Here is a 17,611-nt window from a genome sequence, read left to right on the forward strand (position 1 = left end):
TTTTTTTTTTTTTTTTTGTACCAGGGATTGAACTTGGGTCCTTGTGCTAAATCCCCGGCCCTGGGATATTAAATATAAAATTATTTGTGACCTCTTCCTTTGCCCTGAGGCAAACTAGGACTTTCTTTAGAATTCAGAGGTGGTTGATAGGGCCATCTTGTGATGGATGGTGGATCGAGGTTGTGCTGGAAAGACACTGCCCTGGTTTGTGAACCTCCCTTTCTGTCTTTCCCCTCTCCTCCTCCAGCAGTGAATACAGTTCAAGGATGTGGGCTGAGAGTGGCCTGCGTCTCAGCTGCAGTGTCTGATGAGTCTGTGGCTGGGGACAGTGGTGTCTACGAGGCTTCTGTGCAAAGGTGGGTCCGTGAATGCTGGTTTCTGTGTCCGGGGAGGCCATGAACTCTTATTACGCCAGCCCAGAACCATGAGATGGGCTGGGCTTTGCTCCTCCCTCAGGAGGGTGTTTTTAGTGACCTTATCTTTCCTGACAGCCTTGTAGGGGGCTGGGCAAAAAAATGAGAAGATGCAGACAGCAAAGATTTACATAGACCGTGCTGCCTCTCCTCGGGGTGGAGGTGGCTCAGATCTGGAAAGCGCTGGTCCTGGGTTTGGGTTGCATAGTGTTTGCTAAAGGAGCCAATACTAGAGCAATGGACACCCCTTCTGGAGAGGGGCCCAGGCACATGCTAGGAAACAGGCTCTGGAGAGATGCTGAGTAGAACTATTCTCCTCTTGGAGAATCCATCCATTTTCCCAGAGAGAGTCCCATGTCCAGAAAACGTGTCTGTTCCCATTTGCCACAGAACCTGACTCCCCGCTCCCCTGCTGCCTTTCAGACTGGGTGCTCCAGAAGCAGCTGCATTGGAGAGTGATGAATCAGAAGTGGTGGGTGCCAGTCGGGTTCAGGTCGCTCTGAAGTAAGTGTCGGGGAGATGAGGACTTGGGGGGGTCTGCAGAGGCACCCTCTACCCCCCGACCCCGTACTCTAGTGGCTCTCGCTCTCAGGGCTAAGCAGACAGGGAAGCAGAACCAGCACAGATCCCTGTGGGCTCCCAGCTAAAGGGGCACGGTTCCTTCCCATTTTACAGATGGAGAACATGAGGTTTTGAACCAGCGCCCTGAGCAGTAGAGCCAGAACTAGAAGGCCCTCAGGTCTGCGCTGGGGTTTGTTCTTTGTTGCCCTGGTGGTCGGCTTTCCATTCCCACTCAGGTTCCAACCATTTGGCCCCAAGGTGACCCCTGCAGCTACAGCCCAGATTCAGCTGATTCACATGTTATTTCTCTTGCTGGGAAATAACTTCAGTTTTTCTAAATAGAAATTAATTGCCACCATTTCAATATCAGGAAATTTCACACAAACTCCTAGGCTGTTTGGAACGTTGAGACGACTGGCAGCTCTGGATCTGCACCTTTCCCGGCGTAGTTCGCTACAGTTCCCAGCGCAGCCACGTCCTGTGATTATAAGAGAGAAAGAGGGAAATGTGTTCCTGTCAGGTACTCCATGTGCCCCCTTGTCATTGCAGGTACGATGAGAAGAATAAGCAGTTTGCAATATTAATTATTCAGCTGAGCAACCTTTCGGCTCTGTTGCTACAGCAAGACCGGAAAGTGTGAGTACAGAGCTGGGCAGTCATGGATTTTCCTCTCACCCTCTGTGGTCCTCCCCAGGGACACTCTTCTGCTCTGTCCTGCTCCAATTTGAAATGCTGCTGTGGGTGTTTAGTGCATGTGACCATGACGCAGAAGGTCCGTGCTGTTCGTGTACGCACAGGCCCAGCAGCAGGCTCACCAGCTACGGCGGGATAGCCTCTGGATGTTTTCTGTTCCTTCCCTTGTATGTCCTGATACCTGCATGCCAGCTGTAGGGATGGCGTGGCAAGCCATAAACTCCCCTCTGGAGCAAGTGTCACAGTGCAGTCGGTCTTCTCTAAGCTCAGACATGCCCCACAGAAAGGGATGGTCTCCTGTTTTAAACGTCGGTGACAGTCAGCACTTCCCTTCTGTCTGTCTGCCTGACCTTCAGCCCTTCTGGGGACTGGTCCACCCTGGCTTTTAGGAGATGTGAAGGAGAAGCTAGGCCTGCTGGTGCACATCTGTAATCCCATCTTCCTGGGAAGCTGAGGCAAGAGGGTTGCAAGTTCAAGGACAGCCTGAGCGATTTAGGACAACTAGGTGCTGTTACCTAAGCAGAAAGCACCTGCACTGTGGGCTGCTGCTCTTCCCACTGCAGAGCAGCATACGTCGGATTGCACTCACCTCCCTGCCTGCTGTCTCCCTGTAGCTCATCCCCGTGAGGGCTACAGCAGCAGTGGTGAACCTTTTAGAGCTTTACAGTGATCCAGACAGCCCGCTGTAGCACACGCGCCATGGGCTCCCCACCACTGTCCTAGAGGGCAGCAACAGAGAACTACATCCAGCCGGGGTGGGGTGGGGTTTGGAAAGAAGGGGAGATGTGGAAAGGAGGGGAGTCATGGAAGGGAAGACCACAGGAGGAAGACAACGCAGGTCCCTTGGGTGGTTTCCATCCCTTGCCCATGTAAACAATGCCAGGACAAGAAATCTTTTCTGCACCTCGTTGGTACTTACGCAGGCATGTCTGTGGGGAAATGCCCAAGGGTAGTGTCTGGGTCCAAGGGTGAATGTTTCTGTAGTTTTTTTTAGGACTGTCACATACATCTCTGGATGGGGTTTGGCATTCTGCTTTGGATGCCTGAGGGATTCCCCTGACTCCTCGGTGTTCCTGAGCAACCCTCTGTATCTCTGGATGACAACCTGACCCCCGCCCTGTACACAGAGCTTGTGCACAGCTCTGGGTGCTTTGAAATTCTGGGATTTCAGGATCCAGGGGTAGGAAGAGCTGTCGGAGTCCTTTCCCACATCCCTTACAAATGCCTGTGTGATGTCTGCAGACTCTTCCACTACTGTTTTGGGGGGATGTCCACAGCCTTTGAACCCCACACACGTTGGCTGACCCCAACTCTCCTGTGATTCTGTCCCCTTGTAGGAACATCCGTGTGGCTGTCCTTCCCTGCTCTGAAAGCACCACCTGCCTGTTTCGGACCCGGCCCCTGGATGCCTCTGACAGCCTCGTGTTCAATGAGGCGTTCTGGGTGTCCATGTCCTACCCAGCCCTTCACCAGAAGACCTTACGAGTCGATGTGTGCACCGCTGACCAGAGCCATGTGGAGGAATGCCTGGTGAGGGCTGTGTCGTCAGTCTGTCTGTCTGCCTGACCTTCAGCCCTTGTGGGGACTGGTCCACCCTGGCTTTTAGAAGGTGTGAAGGAGAAGCTAGGCCTGGTGGCACACATCTGTAATCCCATCTTCCTGGGAAACTGAGCCAAGAGGATTGCAAATTCAAGGCCAGCCTGGGCAAGGCTGTTTCTCAAAATCAAATACAAAAGTGCTGGGGATATAACCCAATGATAGAGCACTTGCCTAGCATGCACAGGGTCCTGAGTTAAAGCCCCATGCCATGGAGAAAAAAGAAGGAAAGGAGATGATCTGAAAGCGATACAGGGTGAAGCTGAGAACCTGACTCATCTTGGGCTGTAGGCAGAGATGTCTCCATGAGAAAGTGTTCTCAGACTGATGGTGGGTGGGAAGCTCCTTTCAGGAGAAGAGTAGACCTGAGCTGGGTGTGGTACTGCACGCCTGTGGTCACAGCACTCCAGAGGCTGAGCCAGGAGGATCGCTCCAAGTTTGAGGCCAGCCTGGGCTACATAGTGAGAACCTGTTTAAATTTAAAAGGAGTAGACCAAGAGGTCCTGGGAGATTCTAAACATTACCTCAGCTTTACTGAGCTGCATTAGAGACTAGACAAGGGGCACAGACCCACATTCCATTCCCACCTTTACCGCTTTCTGTATAGCTGGCAAGTCCCGTACCACCTCCGATCTTCATCCTTCTTGTCTGTGACACATGAATAGTGCCTCCCTTGTGCCTCAAGAAGGGTCATGAGAAGGATTAGATGAGGCAGTTCATGTAAAGCATCCCTCTGAGGGTCTGACACACAGCAGGTTCTCACTCTGCTGGACTGTTGCTGGTCCCTTTCTGTAAAGGAGCTGCTGCTGCTGTTGCTCCTCCTCCTCTCTCCCTGCATTGGACAGTCAGAATTAGAGTTGAAGTTGAGTATGTTTGTGCCCTGCGAGACGGGCAAACCTAAGTGCAGGTGGATGTTGTCCAACCTTATTGTGTGGAGGAAAAGGATTCACAGTTAATTCAAGCTCGTGATATACGTATGAGTTCCAGGAAGGAACCACTTGAACAAGGAGCCAACTTGTACAGCTAACGCAGAAGCAAGGTGTGATGAGGGCCATGCTGGGACTGAGTGCCGCGGTGACAGAGTAATGTGGAGCCCACGCAGAGGGGACACCTGGGTGTCACGCGCGCCCGAGCCTCCTCCCTGCTCTGTGTCTGCAGCCTGGCAGAGTGGCAGTGGTGGTCCCTGCATCCTAGCAGGCTGGTCTCCTCCTGGGGTGAACCGCAGACCTTGACTGCAGTGAGTGGTCCAGCCTTGACTGGCTCTGCTCCTGCTAGAAAGCCCTTCTCTGTCGTGGAATTACAGCATCACATTCTCAGAATGTTGAACCGAAAGCCTAGGCATCAGGCCTACCCCTCCCGCCCTGTCGCCTCGTCATCGTTTTTCGGTCTCAGTTCCTTTATCTGTAGAATCCAGCTCGTACTGCCTGCCTTGCAGGCTGTTCTCAAGGATTAAATGAAACAATATTTCACTGCCGGCAATGTGCACTCACACAAGGTCCCTGGAGCCCTGGTCTCCATGCAGGTTTTGACTGATTCATCGAGTCCGGGGTGGGGCCTGAGAGTCTGTGTTTCTAACTAGCCTCTCGGGGAATCCCAGTGCTGCCCGTCCCTGGGTCACTCGTGGTGCAGTGAGGATGTAGAGCAGCAGAGTGTCGGTCGCCGCACGCGAAGCGCTCACTGGATATCTGTTCCCTCCTGTTTCCTGCCCAGCTGAGGCTGTAGCGGTGCCACTGCCATGTATGGTGTTATTACTGTTGGGAAACAATACAAATGTCAGGAGGATGTAATTGATTTGGTAGGCCCTGAGCTAAGTCCTTGACGTGCATTATCTCCATGGACGATCCTTCCAGTTTGGTAAAATCGGTATTACGTACTACAGGTGAAAGACTCTGGAAAGTTGCAGAAGCGGTATTTGACCCCACACAGGTTGGAAAGACACATCAACTCCTCTCTCTTGTCCCTGTCCGTACAGGGCTCCCTGGAGGCCACAGGTGGGGATGGTGACTGAAAGGGTTTGGTAAGCATGGTGGACACTGAATGAAAAAGCAGAAAGCTTTGCTAAGCCCAGGCTCCTCCAGTGAAGCATTTGCTCAGCCCCAGGCATTCCTAAATGAGAAGAGACTCAATCCTGTTTTCCTCCCCTAAGTGGATGCCTTTTATTCTTTCTCCTTAATTGAAGTCTGGCCATTGCTGGTTGCCATGGCAGCAACCAAAGCGCTCATCTCTCTGTGGCTTGTCCTTGTCCATGACCAATGGGAAACTGCCTTTCCCGCACATAGCGAGACGTGGAGTGTCAGGCTGTTGCATTTTGGTAGCTGTAGGAGGAAAGAAAGTGAGATGGGAGGGAGGAAGAGCTTGTGTGCTCCCACGCGGAGTCTCCCGGCATTGCTGGGTCTGTGGAATCCCCAGGTTATTTCAAGCCGTTTATTCAAAGAGGCAGCAGCAGCAGTGCCCGCAGTGAGCACTATGAGTCTGCTGTGGGCCAGCATCTCATTTAATCCTCAGCACGAGTACCCAGATGATCTCCATTGTACAGATAGGGGATCGAGGGCTGGGTGACCTACCAGGTCCTGTAGCACATAGATGGACAAGGCTGGACTTGAACTCGGATTTGGCTTCCTGTGCTCCTTCTGAAGGTTACTCAGGGATACGTTCCCCGGCACCTAAATTATGCACTGAGCGGATGTGTAGGCGGCCTTCCACAGTTCCACCACGTGCTCCACCTGCTGCTCGGCCACTAAGCTGTGTGTCATGCCGCTCGGGCTCTGTCAGTGTAGCCCGCTTCTCTGGGCCCCCAGTTGGTCATTACAGCACCTCCCTTGTTCCTTGTCCCTTGGCAAAACCGCAGCCCCTTCAAATGAACTCTCCACCTCCACGACTGGACAACAGCACACAGCTATGCTGGGTGGCACCCTTGGAAAACTGTTGCTGTTGTCCTGCAAGCCCCAAATGGTGCTCAGCTATCAGACTGGAGCTCCCTAGCCCATTTTCTCTCCCACTTGAATCTTGCCTAATTCACCCTCCTCATCTCGGCGAAGGAGTAGAAGGCTCTGAATAGAGCACCCGTAGTTCCTCCCCATGTGTCGTTGCTTTCACAACTCCCACGGCTCCTCCAGTCTCTAAGGATGGACATTCCACACTCCTGTCCGCAGGCAGCCTCTCCACTCCCTGCCTCTCCAGGATGTCACTCCAGCAGTCGTTCTCTTGTGCTCTCCGCTGTCTTCAGCCTTCTCTCCTCACTGGACTCAGGCTCCTGACACATCGCCTTTCTCATTTCTCCCGTGCCCCTGGCCTGTCAGCTGCCCTGGGCCAATTCTTGGCCTTGTCTTTCTTGACAGTCTTTGCCCTTGGCTTTCCCAACATCTCTTTCTCCTAATGTTCTTTGCATAGGATGAGCTTTTCTCTGGGCGGGTCTCAGGTGCTGATACTGCCTCATTCCCCTGACCTGTCTGTGTCAAAGCGTGCCAGTGCTCAGTCCTTGCTCCCTTTTCCTTGCCTTGTCACTTTCTTGGTGATCTGACCCTCTTTCCCAGCTTCAAATCCTATCCCTAGTGTACACCTCTAGCCTGGGCCTCTCTGCTGTTCCCCAACTTTGTACTTCCAGTCCTATCCTGCCTTCTGTTACACATTTCATAAGCTCCTTAAATCATAAGCGCCCAATCTGTTGTCCTGTGTCTTCACGGTCTCACCGATAGCAGCCCGACCACCACTCTCCTCCGCGCCCCCTCCTGTTAGCTTCCCCTCCTGTGGGTCCCCAGATTCCATCTGCTTCTCACCTTATCCCCTGACCTCAGTGCTGTGTCACCTGGTGTCTGTGTGATTGCTGCCGTCTCCTCCTGGGTCTCCCCACTGCTGTCTTTCTCTCTTCCTTTCTTTCCCAGTAACCAGAGTGAGACTACGCAACTGCAAGTCAGTCCATACTTCTAGGAAACCTCAGGATGCTCGTCTCCACCTTGTGTCCACAACTGGCTCTCTGGCCAGGCCTCCACGAATCTCTAGCATTTGACGCTTTCTTCTCCCTCTGAGATCATCCCTAGAGCTCTTCTGCTGGCCTCTTTGTGCTCCTTGAATACCCAGCACATTCCCTCACAGAGGCTTTTGCTGTGCCCTCTGGCTGGAATTCCCTTCTTCCGGATGCGCACCGTCGGGATTGGCCCCCTCACTCACCTCATTCTGGAATCCACCCTGCTGTCACCTCACAGCAGTCCTCCTGGCTGTTTTAGTCCTATTCCCCTCTTCACTGTCTACTTCCCTTCTGTCTGCTCTCCTTGGGTTATTTTTGTCTATAGCAGTTTTTTTATCACCTAATATTTACCTGTATCTCACAGGGTACGTGTTATTGTCACATTTTATCAAGGTACAGTTTCTTCCTGCTGCCAGTGACAGCTTAATTGGCAACTCTTTTCCCTAGTGGTGCATAAAATAATAGTATACGTTATAACTGATAACATCTTCATTTATTGCTCCACAATGCAGAGTTTGCTTATTGATTTGCTTATATAATTCCCCCAGACTTGAAAGTCAGCTCATGAGGGCAGAGGTTCTCATCTGTACTCTCAATCCTGCTGCGTCCACAGCACCCAGAGCAGTGCCTGGCATTTAGAGGCTATTCATCAAATTTGGATGTGTTCGATAGACAAATGACTGTATGTGTACAAGTGCCCTTCCTCTAGTTTGCAGAAGTAAATGATAGTTATACCTATGAACCAGCCCTTGCAGCCAGTATATCTTGTTAGACTTACTAATAATGTGATCCAGGTGTCATGCCTCAAAGCTGTTTTATGGTCCCCTGTACCTGTTCTGAACTGTAGTATCCGCTGTGTTTGTTTCCCCAAAACACCATGATCCCTCTGGGCAAGAATCACGTACTACGTGTTTCTCTGGCTGCAGAGACTGTGAAGAGCTCAAAGGATATTTGTTAAATGAATAGATGATTAATACACATTGGTATATATTTACATTTGTTCTGGTGCCTGCAATACATCATATGTGTAACGCTTGATTTGACTGTAATCGTCCTGATAGCCCTACAAGTAGGAGCTATTTCCCCTACTTTCCAGATGGAGAGGTTGGCACCACCCAAGGAAAGCATCCTATTGTATTGGCTTCCTCTTCAGCTCAACCCCTGGCTCCCAGAAAGTACCTTTAGCCACTCAAGTTTAGCATGGTCCCTACCACACTCCATGCCCCAGGGCAGATTGTGCACCCTATCCAGATTACTTAGGACCAGAAATGCCTGCGATTTCAAATGTGTTCAGATTTTGAAGTATTTGTATCTATATAATAAGACATCTTGAAGATAGGACCCGAGTCTATAAGCAGGAAATTTGTTTCATATATTAAAAAATTTTATTTGTGTCATATATCAAAAAAACAAACAAAAAACAAAAAAAGCTGGGGATTTAGCTCCAAGGTAAATCACTTAAAAGTCCTTTTTTTATCCTAGATGCCATGGTGAGCCATCGCCTAGCTACAGGCTCACTTTGCAAACTGGCTTTTGGTTTTCTGTCATCCATTGGCACAGTCACTGGTGTGTGGTGAAGAAGAAAAGGGTGGAGGTTGGGGGCCAAGTGAGTAAAATCCCTAATCTGTCCAGAGCTCTTAAAAAAAAAAAAAGGACTGGTTAAAAAATTAAACCTCTGAGGAATAATTAGAGTTAGTTTGTAGGTCTTTCAACTAAGGATGTTAAGGAGAAAAATATTACATTACTTGAATTAATTCCTTTTTTCATTGGGTTATATTTAATAGGTTAATTTGTTGAAGCTCATTTTGAAATGTATGATTCAAAGAAGAACTCTAAGAAGGACTTGCTAATGAGAAACCCAGATCTTCTCCCTCCCTGCCCTCCCTCCCTCCTGTCTCCCTTATATAAGAAGCCATTTTGATTGTTTCTTCTTTCTGATGTTTCCTGTGTCACAAATGCTTACGTGATCATCATTTACCTCCCCCTTGCACTAAAACATGGTGCAATTAAACTATCTTCTGTCCTGTTTTCCATTTCTTATAGAAAAAGTAACATACTGAATGCTTTGTCCTGTCCCATTCAATTTTTTCCCTTAAGAGTATATCCTGATGGTCTCTCTGCATCCAGACAAAGAGATCCTCCTCATCTTTGACATGGCTATATAATATTCCCTTTGGTGGACCTTCAAGTTATTTAAAATCTTGCTGTTACACAGGGAGCCAAAACAAACATTCTTATTTCTGGTTCATTTTGTATTTGTCCAGGAGTGTCTGTGGGGTAGACATTTACACGGAAGACTGCTGGGTCCAAGAGTAAAAGGCATCCATGTTTTGTCTAGGCATTGCCAATTTCCTTCCATAAGGTTTCTGCTATTTTATCTTCCCACCAGGAAGGCAAGGGATTAGCTTTTTGCTCACAGACTTACTAACAGCTTGTTTTGTTAGCTTTGTAGATCTTTGTAGATTTGGTATGGGAGGAATGATAGATGGTTTTTCAGCTCACTTGTCCTTACTTGGTCAACATTGAGTTGCTTGGAGAATCATACTTCCTAGAAAGTGGGACCCTGTGGGAACCACCACAAAACTTCACGCTGAGTATGGTTAGCATGGGAAAGGAATTCGGTGCTAAAAAAGTCAACCCAACTGAGAAATGGGCAAAGAAATTGAACAGACATTTCTCCAAAGATGATATACACATGGCTGATGTGCACCTGAAAAGATGTTTGCCATCACTTAGCATCCAAGAAATACAAGTTATAGCCTCTGAGATACTGTCTCATCCCCGGGAGTGTGACAGCTATCAAAAACACACACATAGAAAATAATGATTAGTGTAGATATCTCAAAATTGGAATTCTAGTGCATTGTTTGTGGTGTTATAAAATAATGCAAAAAACAGTATGGAAAAAGAGTATGGCAGTTCCTCAGAAAACTAAAAAGAGGGTCGGGGATTTATCTCAGTGGCACCTCACCTGCCTTGCAAGTGCAAGGTCTTGAGTTTAAAAAAAATTAAAAACAGAATTCCCATATCATCCATCACAGGCGTGATGGTGTATGCCTATACACCATCAGCACTTGGGAGGTTGAGGCAGGAGGATCATCACATGTTCAGGACCAGCCTGGGCCACATAATGAGTTCAAGGCCAGCCTGAATCTCATACCAAGACCCTGTGTCAAAAATAAATAAAAATAACAAACCATAGGAACCAGCAATCCTACTTCTGGATGTATATTCAAGAAGGGTCTCAGAGAGAGATTTTCACACTCATATTCATAGCAGCACTGTTCCTAATAGTTAAGAAATAGAAGTAACTCGTCCATAAGATGGATAAACAAGAAGTAGTTTATACATGCAATGGATATGATTCCATAGGAAGTATCTAAATAGTGTAATTCATAGAAACAGAAGAAAGAGATTACCAGGGGACAGGGCAAAGAGGGAAGGGAAAGCTGTTTAACAAATAACAGAATTTCAGACTTGTAAGATTGAATAATTCTAGAGTAGTGTGAGTGTGCTTAGTACTGTGGACTGGTGCACTTCAAATGAAGAATGATAAATTAATGCCATGTGGGATTTTTTTAAATTTAATTTATTATTACCAGGGGACAGGGCAAAGAGGGAAGGGAAAGCTGTTTAACAAATAACAGAATTTCAGACTTGTAAGATTGAATAATTCTAGAGTAGTGTGAGTGTGCTTAGTACTGTGGACTGGTGCACTTCAAATGAAGAATGATAAATTAATGCCATGTGGGATTTTTTTAAAAATTTAATTTATTGGTACATTCTAGGTAGACAGTACAGTTACATTCATTACTGGGATCTTGTACCTTTACATGCCAGGTCTTGGTTCTCATTTTTTCCCCTTGTCCATGTGGGATTTTTAAATGACAAATTTTAAAAAGACAAGAAACCACAGGATAGGTGCTTAGTAAAGATGTGGGAAATGAAGGCTTGGGATGTAGCTCAGTGGTAGAGAACAGGCTTAGGACGCACAGGTCCTGTGTTAAGTCCTCAACACACACACAATGAAAGTACATTGGCACACACCTATAATTCTCCCTACTCAGGAGGCTGAGGTAAGAGGATCACTTGAGTGTAGGTGTGCAAGACTAACCTGTTCAGCATGGCAAGAGCCTGTCTCAGAACAACAAAGAAAGGTTTTACGAATGAGTAAGCCAACAAATAAATAAATTACAGAAATAAGGAACACTTTTCTCTTCCCAGGCAGCCTGTATCTCATCTACCATGGTGTTTTCCACATCGCACCCCAGAGCCAAACTCTTAGGACATTGACTCATACTCTGTTCTCCTCCATCCCCGACAGGGAGGTGCCCAGATCAGCCTGGCTGAGGTCTGCCAGTCCGGGGAGAGGTCGACTCGCTGGTACAACCTCCTGAGCTACAGATACTTGAAGAAACACAGCAGGGAGCCCAAGCCGGTGGGAGCCACAGGCCCCACTGCAGGGCCTGAGAGCACGGTGAGCCATGCTTGGGTTTGTACCAGCCCTGCACGTACACAGCACCTGGAAAGGTTGTGCGAAAGCCCCTCCTGGGCAGAGCCTGCCAGTCAGGGGAAGCCAGTACTGATGAAGCAGAGGGGCTGAAGAGCTTGGGGAGGGCTCTTTCCACAGAGCCGAGGGGCTTCACATCTGCAGCCTGCGTTCTGCTTCTGTAGGTTGCTTTCCTGTTATTTCTCACTTGCCTAATAAAAACCTTAATTCACAGTTAGTAAAAAATGAAGTACAAGGACTCGGGGGTTAGGTCAGCTGTAGGGCGTATTCTTATGAATGCAGGACCGTAGGTTCCGTCCTCAGAACTGCCCCCCAAAAAGAGAGACAAAGTAAAGAAGGAAGGACAAGACTGGAAGGCAGTAAATTAATCTTTCTTGAAACACTGCTGTGAAGTCCATTGTGGAAAGTATAGAAGAGGCAGCAGGAAGTCAGGGGAAGAACAGTAACAGGATGCCTGGTTGGGCTACAGGAGTCAGGTGGAGAAGGATCACTGTGAGTTTGAGGCCAGCCTGTGCTAAATAATGAGCTCAAGGCCAGCCTGCCCTACACAGACCCTGTCTCAGAAAACCCAAAACCAAACAAACAAACAAAAAAAACCAAAATTTAACAAAGGAAACAAAAGAGCATATGACATAAGGGCTTAATACATGGGAATGGTTCCATTATTATTTTGAGGTTCCTGAAAATTTTCTATTTTCCTACCTTTGAAAAAAATATAGATTTGTTTTAGTGCATTCTACTTTAGTCTGTGACGCTCTCCTTAAACTGTTTGCTGCCCTTGTGAGGCCCACACCTCCTGGCCAGGCCTCAGTGGAACCAGGAAGTGGCCCCTGCAGGGCCCAGACCACATGCAGAGTTGGCTGGAGAAGGGGGCTTGGGTTATCTTCTAAGTTGGAGCTAGGTCTTCTGTCTACAGACTTCAGACAGAATTTCTGCAGAAGTTATGGGCTGTGTCATTTAGGTAAGGATAAGGATTGAGTCTCTTTCCTTTTTTCTCTTTCTCTTCTTCTCCCTTTCTCCCCATCCATCATCATCGTCTCTACTTCCTTTGCATCGCTCTTTGTCCCATTTCTTGGGTGCAGTGTTAAGGCTGGAACAGATTAACCCAGTTCCGTGAAGACATAACATCCAATAAGCAACAAAGGTAGTCACAAACCCAGGACTCACACTCCAGAAAGGAGACAGCGAGCTGGTGAACTTTTGAAAACTCCCGTCCTTTCTGAAATGTGACCCTGGGCGCACCAACGTTGACCCTGCCCCACTGGTTTCCTCATTTGTATCTCCCAAGGGAACGGTGGGTGATCCCAAGTTGTCACAGTGCTGATGTGATTAAATAAGATGTGACGTGTCCTCTGTCTGCTAGTTGGCATAACTAGGGCTTCAGTCGCTATGAGTTCTTTCTTCCCTCCCTGAAAAGAAAGTGTCAGGAGTTCCCTGGGCTCTTGCCCGTATTACTAAGGACCCCTGCACATTCATCAGGTGCTCAGAAATAAACTGGAGATTTTTGTCTACATTACCTGCTGCTTACGGAGTGCTGACTATGTACGGGGCCCTTTTCTGCACGCCTTGAACAGTTCAGATCAATTAAACTTCACAGTGACCTTTTCTAGTAGTTACTAGAAGGAACTGAGTCTGAGAGCATTGAAATAATTCTAATAATAATTATGATAATAATGCAGAGGGTAGATATTTTCCTCCAGGAAGCCCTCCCTGAATGCAGCCTGTTTCTATGTTCCTAGACACATCATTATCACTTCTCTCCCAGTCCTCCTTGTGTTGTTGTGTTATTGATGGCTCAGACTTTGTTCTCCCTGGTGACTCATACTGTCCGAACTGTAATTCCCTCCCTGATCTGCTGAACACAGCTGTCTTCCAAAATTTGGCTGAGTAGATCCACTCGTGCAGGGGTGATCTCCCTGGCGAACTGCCAGTTAGAGGATGATCTTCTTTTATGTGACCTTGGGCAAGACACTCGATTACTCTGATCTTCAGGCTATGCGTCCATTCGACGGGGGTGGGGGGTGGGGTGGGGTCCGTGAAGCCACAGTGCATCAGCCGTCATCTGACCCTTCAGCCTTTGTCTCTGCAGGATGCTGTGTCTGCCCTGTTGGAACAGACAGCAGTAGAGCTGGAAAAGAGGCAGGAGGGAAGAAGCAGCACACAGAACCTGGAAGACAGCTGGTGAGTGAGTCTTGGCTGGGACCTTTCTCAGCGCTGAGCTCCCCAAACCCCAGGGCAACCAAGAGAAACTTTGAAGTCCAGAAACAGGAGAGCCAGGGACTGTGGTTCCTAAATTTCCTTCCCCATTTGTCGTTTTGCATTGCGTGAATGGCCCATGCAGAGTCACGCCTAATGTTATTTTCTCAGTGCACTAATGCTTATTTAAAAAAAAAAAAAAACTAGATTTTATATTACGATAAAAGGAAGGTTTGTATAGTTTGCCATCAATTCAGGATTCTTCAGTAAGGAATGCATGTGACAGCTAGGATCAGAGAGCAGGAACTGCAGTTGTATGTAAGAAGTTTCTGACCTAAAATGAAGAATGAGAAAAGGCAATCGAATTTGGTCCCTGGAACCCAGACTCCTCCTTTGTATCTGCTGTGCTGTTTTCACAGTGAGACTTCCATTATCAAGGCTGCTTTATAGCCCGAGTTTGTAGCATCAATCAGTCGGGCATCAGGCAGAAACAGGAGAAGAGTGAGCTTGTGCACCTTCACCAAGAGATGCTTCTCAAGTCATACACAGTGGCTTCTGCCTGCTTCTCATTGGGCTCTTGGCCTGCCTAGCTGCAAGGGACATTGGGAAATGATGACCACTGACTGGGTACAAAAGTCGAGTTTCTGTTACTAAGGAAAAAAATGGGAATGAATGTTGGGTAGGCCATGAGCCAAGGCTGCCTCATTAGGTAGCTGTGGAAAAGTTAGTGAAATGAACAGAAAACAGTTTTACTGACGTCTAGATAGAGCAATTGCTTGCTGAGCCTAGAATCTTCTTTCCCTGTACTAAAAAGGAAGGTGAGCCAGTGTTGCAGCAATGTTAGCAACGTGCTATGCCAAGGGGCTTTCTCCTCAATGGAATCAGAATGTCTGGAAAGAACTGAAAGGGTACTGTGTTCTCACTCTCTGTGGTTCATTGCTGTTTAATTCCTTTCAGAGAGACAGAAAGGTCCCATCACACACTTTAAGAAATGGCAACAGCCCGGAGCGGTCGTGCTCACCTGTAATCCCAGCACTCTGGGAGGCTGAAGCAGGAGGATTCCATGTTCAAACCCACCTAATTTGGTCAACTTAGTGACTTGGCGTGATCCTGTCTCAAAACAAAAATAAAAATTTTTTAAAAAGGCTGGGGTTAGCTCAGTGCAAAGGCCCTGGGTTCAGTTCTGAGTACCACAAACAAGCTGTAATATACACTAGGGCTTGAATCCTGCTTTCTTCACTTGTTGCATCATCTTAACACAATGTAAAAATTTTAGTGGACATGATAATTGTACAAATGTATGGGGCACAGTGTCATGTTTTGATGCATGCATACATTGTGTCATTATCACGTTAGGCTAAAATCTGTTACCTCAAACTTTCACTGTTCTTTGGTGTGAAACATTCATATAGCCATCCTGGTGCATTGACCGTGGCCATCCTTACAGTAGCATGCAAGGACTTGTTTCTCCTATCTCATGGAAACATTACACCCATGGACCAGTCTCTTTCCATTTGCCCCTCACTCTCCCCTCTCAACCTCAGGTAACCACAGCTCTGCTTTTCTTGTATGAGATTAACTGTACAAATGAAAGCACACATACTGTATAGTATTTGTCATTCTGTACCTGCCTTCCTTCTACTAACATAATAGCCTCTAGTTCCGTCCATGTTTTCACAGGTGTTGTACAAGACTTATACCTGGACAGTATTCCATATATATATATGTAATTCATACAAAGCATCCATCTATATAGAAAATCATACTTTCTTTATCCATCCAACACTTGATAGACACTTAAATTGCCATGATTGCATAGCTCAGATATTGTGGATAGTGCTGGACAAAGATTTGCGTGTAAGTTTTATTGTAATATATTTGCAGGATAAGGTACATATGGAAAAGTTCACATAATGTGCACAGCTCAGTGAATTTTCAGGAACCAAACTACCAGCACCCAGCCAGGAGGCAGAGCATGACCAGTAGTGCGGGAGCCCAGCCTTTGCTTCCTGCATTCAGCTGTGCTCAGCTCCTTCTCACCTTGTCTGAACCTCACCCGAAAGCTACCCGAAAGTCACCCTACTGTCTCAGTAGGCTTAGAGGAGATGAGTAGGGGAATCCACAGGTGAAGATTAAATACAGTGCCTATAGCAGGCATGTAATACATGATAGAAAGTATTGTAGGAAAAGAGAAGCAAAACTGCTAACTGCCCTCTCAAAAGCAACAGGGGGACTCGCACCTAAGAACCTGCCACGGCCCGAGGATCCTGCTCTTTGGAGAAAGTATATGGTCAGTGTGATGTGCAGGGACTCTGAGTTCCTTCAGATGCGGATTTGGATGCTGGCTCAGCCAATTTCCAGCGGGCTCCGGGGGCTGGGGTGATCCGAGCACTGGGAGGCTTAATCGATCTGTGGGTGATTCCCTTGTGCAGCCTGGGCTGAGAGCCAGCGCTCTGAACCTCTGTTTCGTCATCAGTGAAACTGAGATTTAAAAATCCACCACTATGCCTGGGAGTATCTTGCAGATTCAATACAGTTATGCATAAGTACTTAACACGGACTCTGACCAAGAGGAAGCAGTCAGTCACTTTCGTATTATTATTATTGTTAAGTCTTCTGATTATATATTTAGTCTCAGGCAGAGCCTTCCCTTAATACGTTTGACTCCAGAGGTTGCCCATTGTTTTCTGGAAGGAGCCAGTCGTAAATACTGTCCACCTTGTGGGCTGCGTCTGACATGTTTACGCCTCTGCAGTGTGAAAGCACCATAAACATCAGGGAAACAAGCCATGTCTGGGTTCCATTGTTGGATTTGCGGAGACTGAAATTTGCATTTCATATCCCTTGCACCTGTCATGAATTATTCTCCTTTTGTTTTGTTTTTTTGTTTGGTGTTTTTTTTTGATTTTTTGTTTTTTGTTTTGCAGCCATTTGAAAATACAAAAACTATTCATAGCTTGAACTGTCCAGAAAAAAAAAAAAGCAGCAGGCCAGATTGAGTTCACAGGCTGTGGTTTGCTACACCCTGTTTTATTCTTTTTCTACTTCTTTGTGTGATAAAAGAGTGTAGTGAGGTTCCTGGAATTTTTGTATGTCCCTTGTTTGTTTTCGGGTTCTCTACATTGTCTTCATCTCTTTCTCTCTCCTGCTCCCTTGCTTTCCCTCTCTAGCACTGTTGTGCTACACGGTACTGTGGTTCACACAGGCGAAGGTCTGGTGCCAGATATAGGCCCAGGACCTGTGTACTAAAACCCTGGCACAAGATCAGTGGCTCCTACCAAATTCCACGCTTGTGCTGAGACTTTTCAAGCCATCTCCTAGCAACTGCCTTCTGTTCTTACTCCCTTTGTGGCCTCCCGTCTCCCCACCCCCTGCCATTCAAACTTCCCAGCCCCTGACTTACAAAGCGGGCTGGGGATCCCTGCCCTGCTCTAGCAGTCTATCCATCTGCGTCCCTTGCCCCCAGGCTGAGGCTGCTTTGGTCCTGGGCATTAGCCTTCTGGGCCTGCTTAGCTGTGGGCTCTGGGTGGAGGTCCCCTGCACACCAACCCTCTGTCCCAAGTTACGCTCCTCCTTCAGCACCAAGGGCCTCAAAGTCACTGTCACCGCCTCTATTTACAGTATTTGGGGTTCTTTAGTTCATATAATAGGAAAACTTTTTTTTTTTTTTTTTTTTTT

At 47.5% G+C, this 17,611-nt stretch overlaps 1 protein-coding gene across 4 annotated transcripts in view; it reads left to right on the plus strand.

Moving 5' to 3' along the window:
• Wwc1 (WW and C2 domain containing 1) overlaps nt 1-17,611 on the plus strand; it is a 152,261-nt gene that overhangs the window by 112,372 nt on the left and 22,278 nt on the right. For 3 of the 4 annotated variants that reach the window (XM_010622220.1, XM_010622222.2, XM_010622223.3), the window contains exons 12-17: nt 248-356; nt 837-917; nt 1,524-1,610; nt 3,005-3,197; nt 11,552-11,704; nt 13,827-13,918. In XM_010622220.1, the coding sequence (XP_010620522.1) occupies nt 248-356; nt 837-917; nt 1,524-1,610; nt 3,005-3,197; nt 11,552-11,704; nt 13,827-13,918 (715 nt within the window). The remainder of the gene's footprint in view (nt 1-247; nt 357-836; nt 918-1,523; nt 1,611-3,004; nt 3,198-11,551; nt 11,705-13,826; nt 13,919-17,611) is intronic. The other variant, XM_010622221.1, reaches the window with a different exon arrangement.

Source organism: Fukomys damarensis, unplaced genomic scaffold (assembly GCF_012274545.1).
Source record: "Fukomys damarensis isolate Sample0158 unplaced genomic scaffold, DMR_v1.0_HiC HiC_scaffold_9, whole genome shotgun sequence".
Lineage (NCBI taxonomy): Eukaryota > Metazoa > Chordata > Mammalia > Rodentia > Bathyergidae > Fukomys > Fukomys damarensis.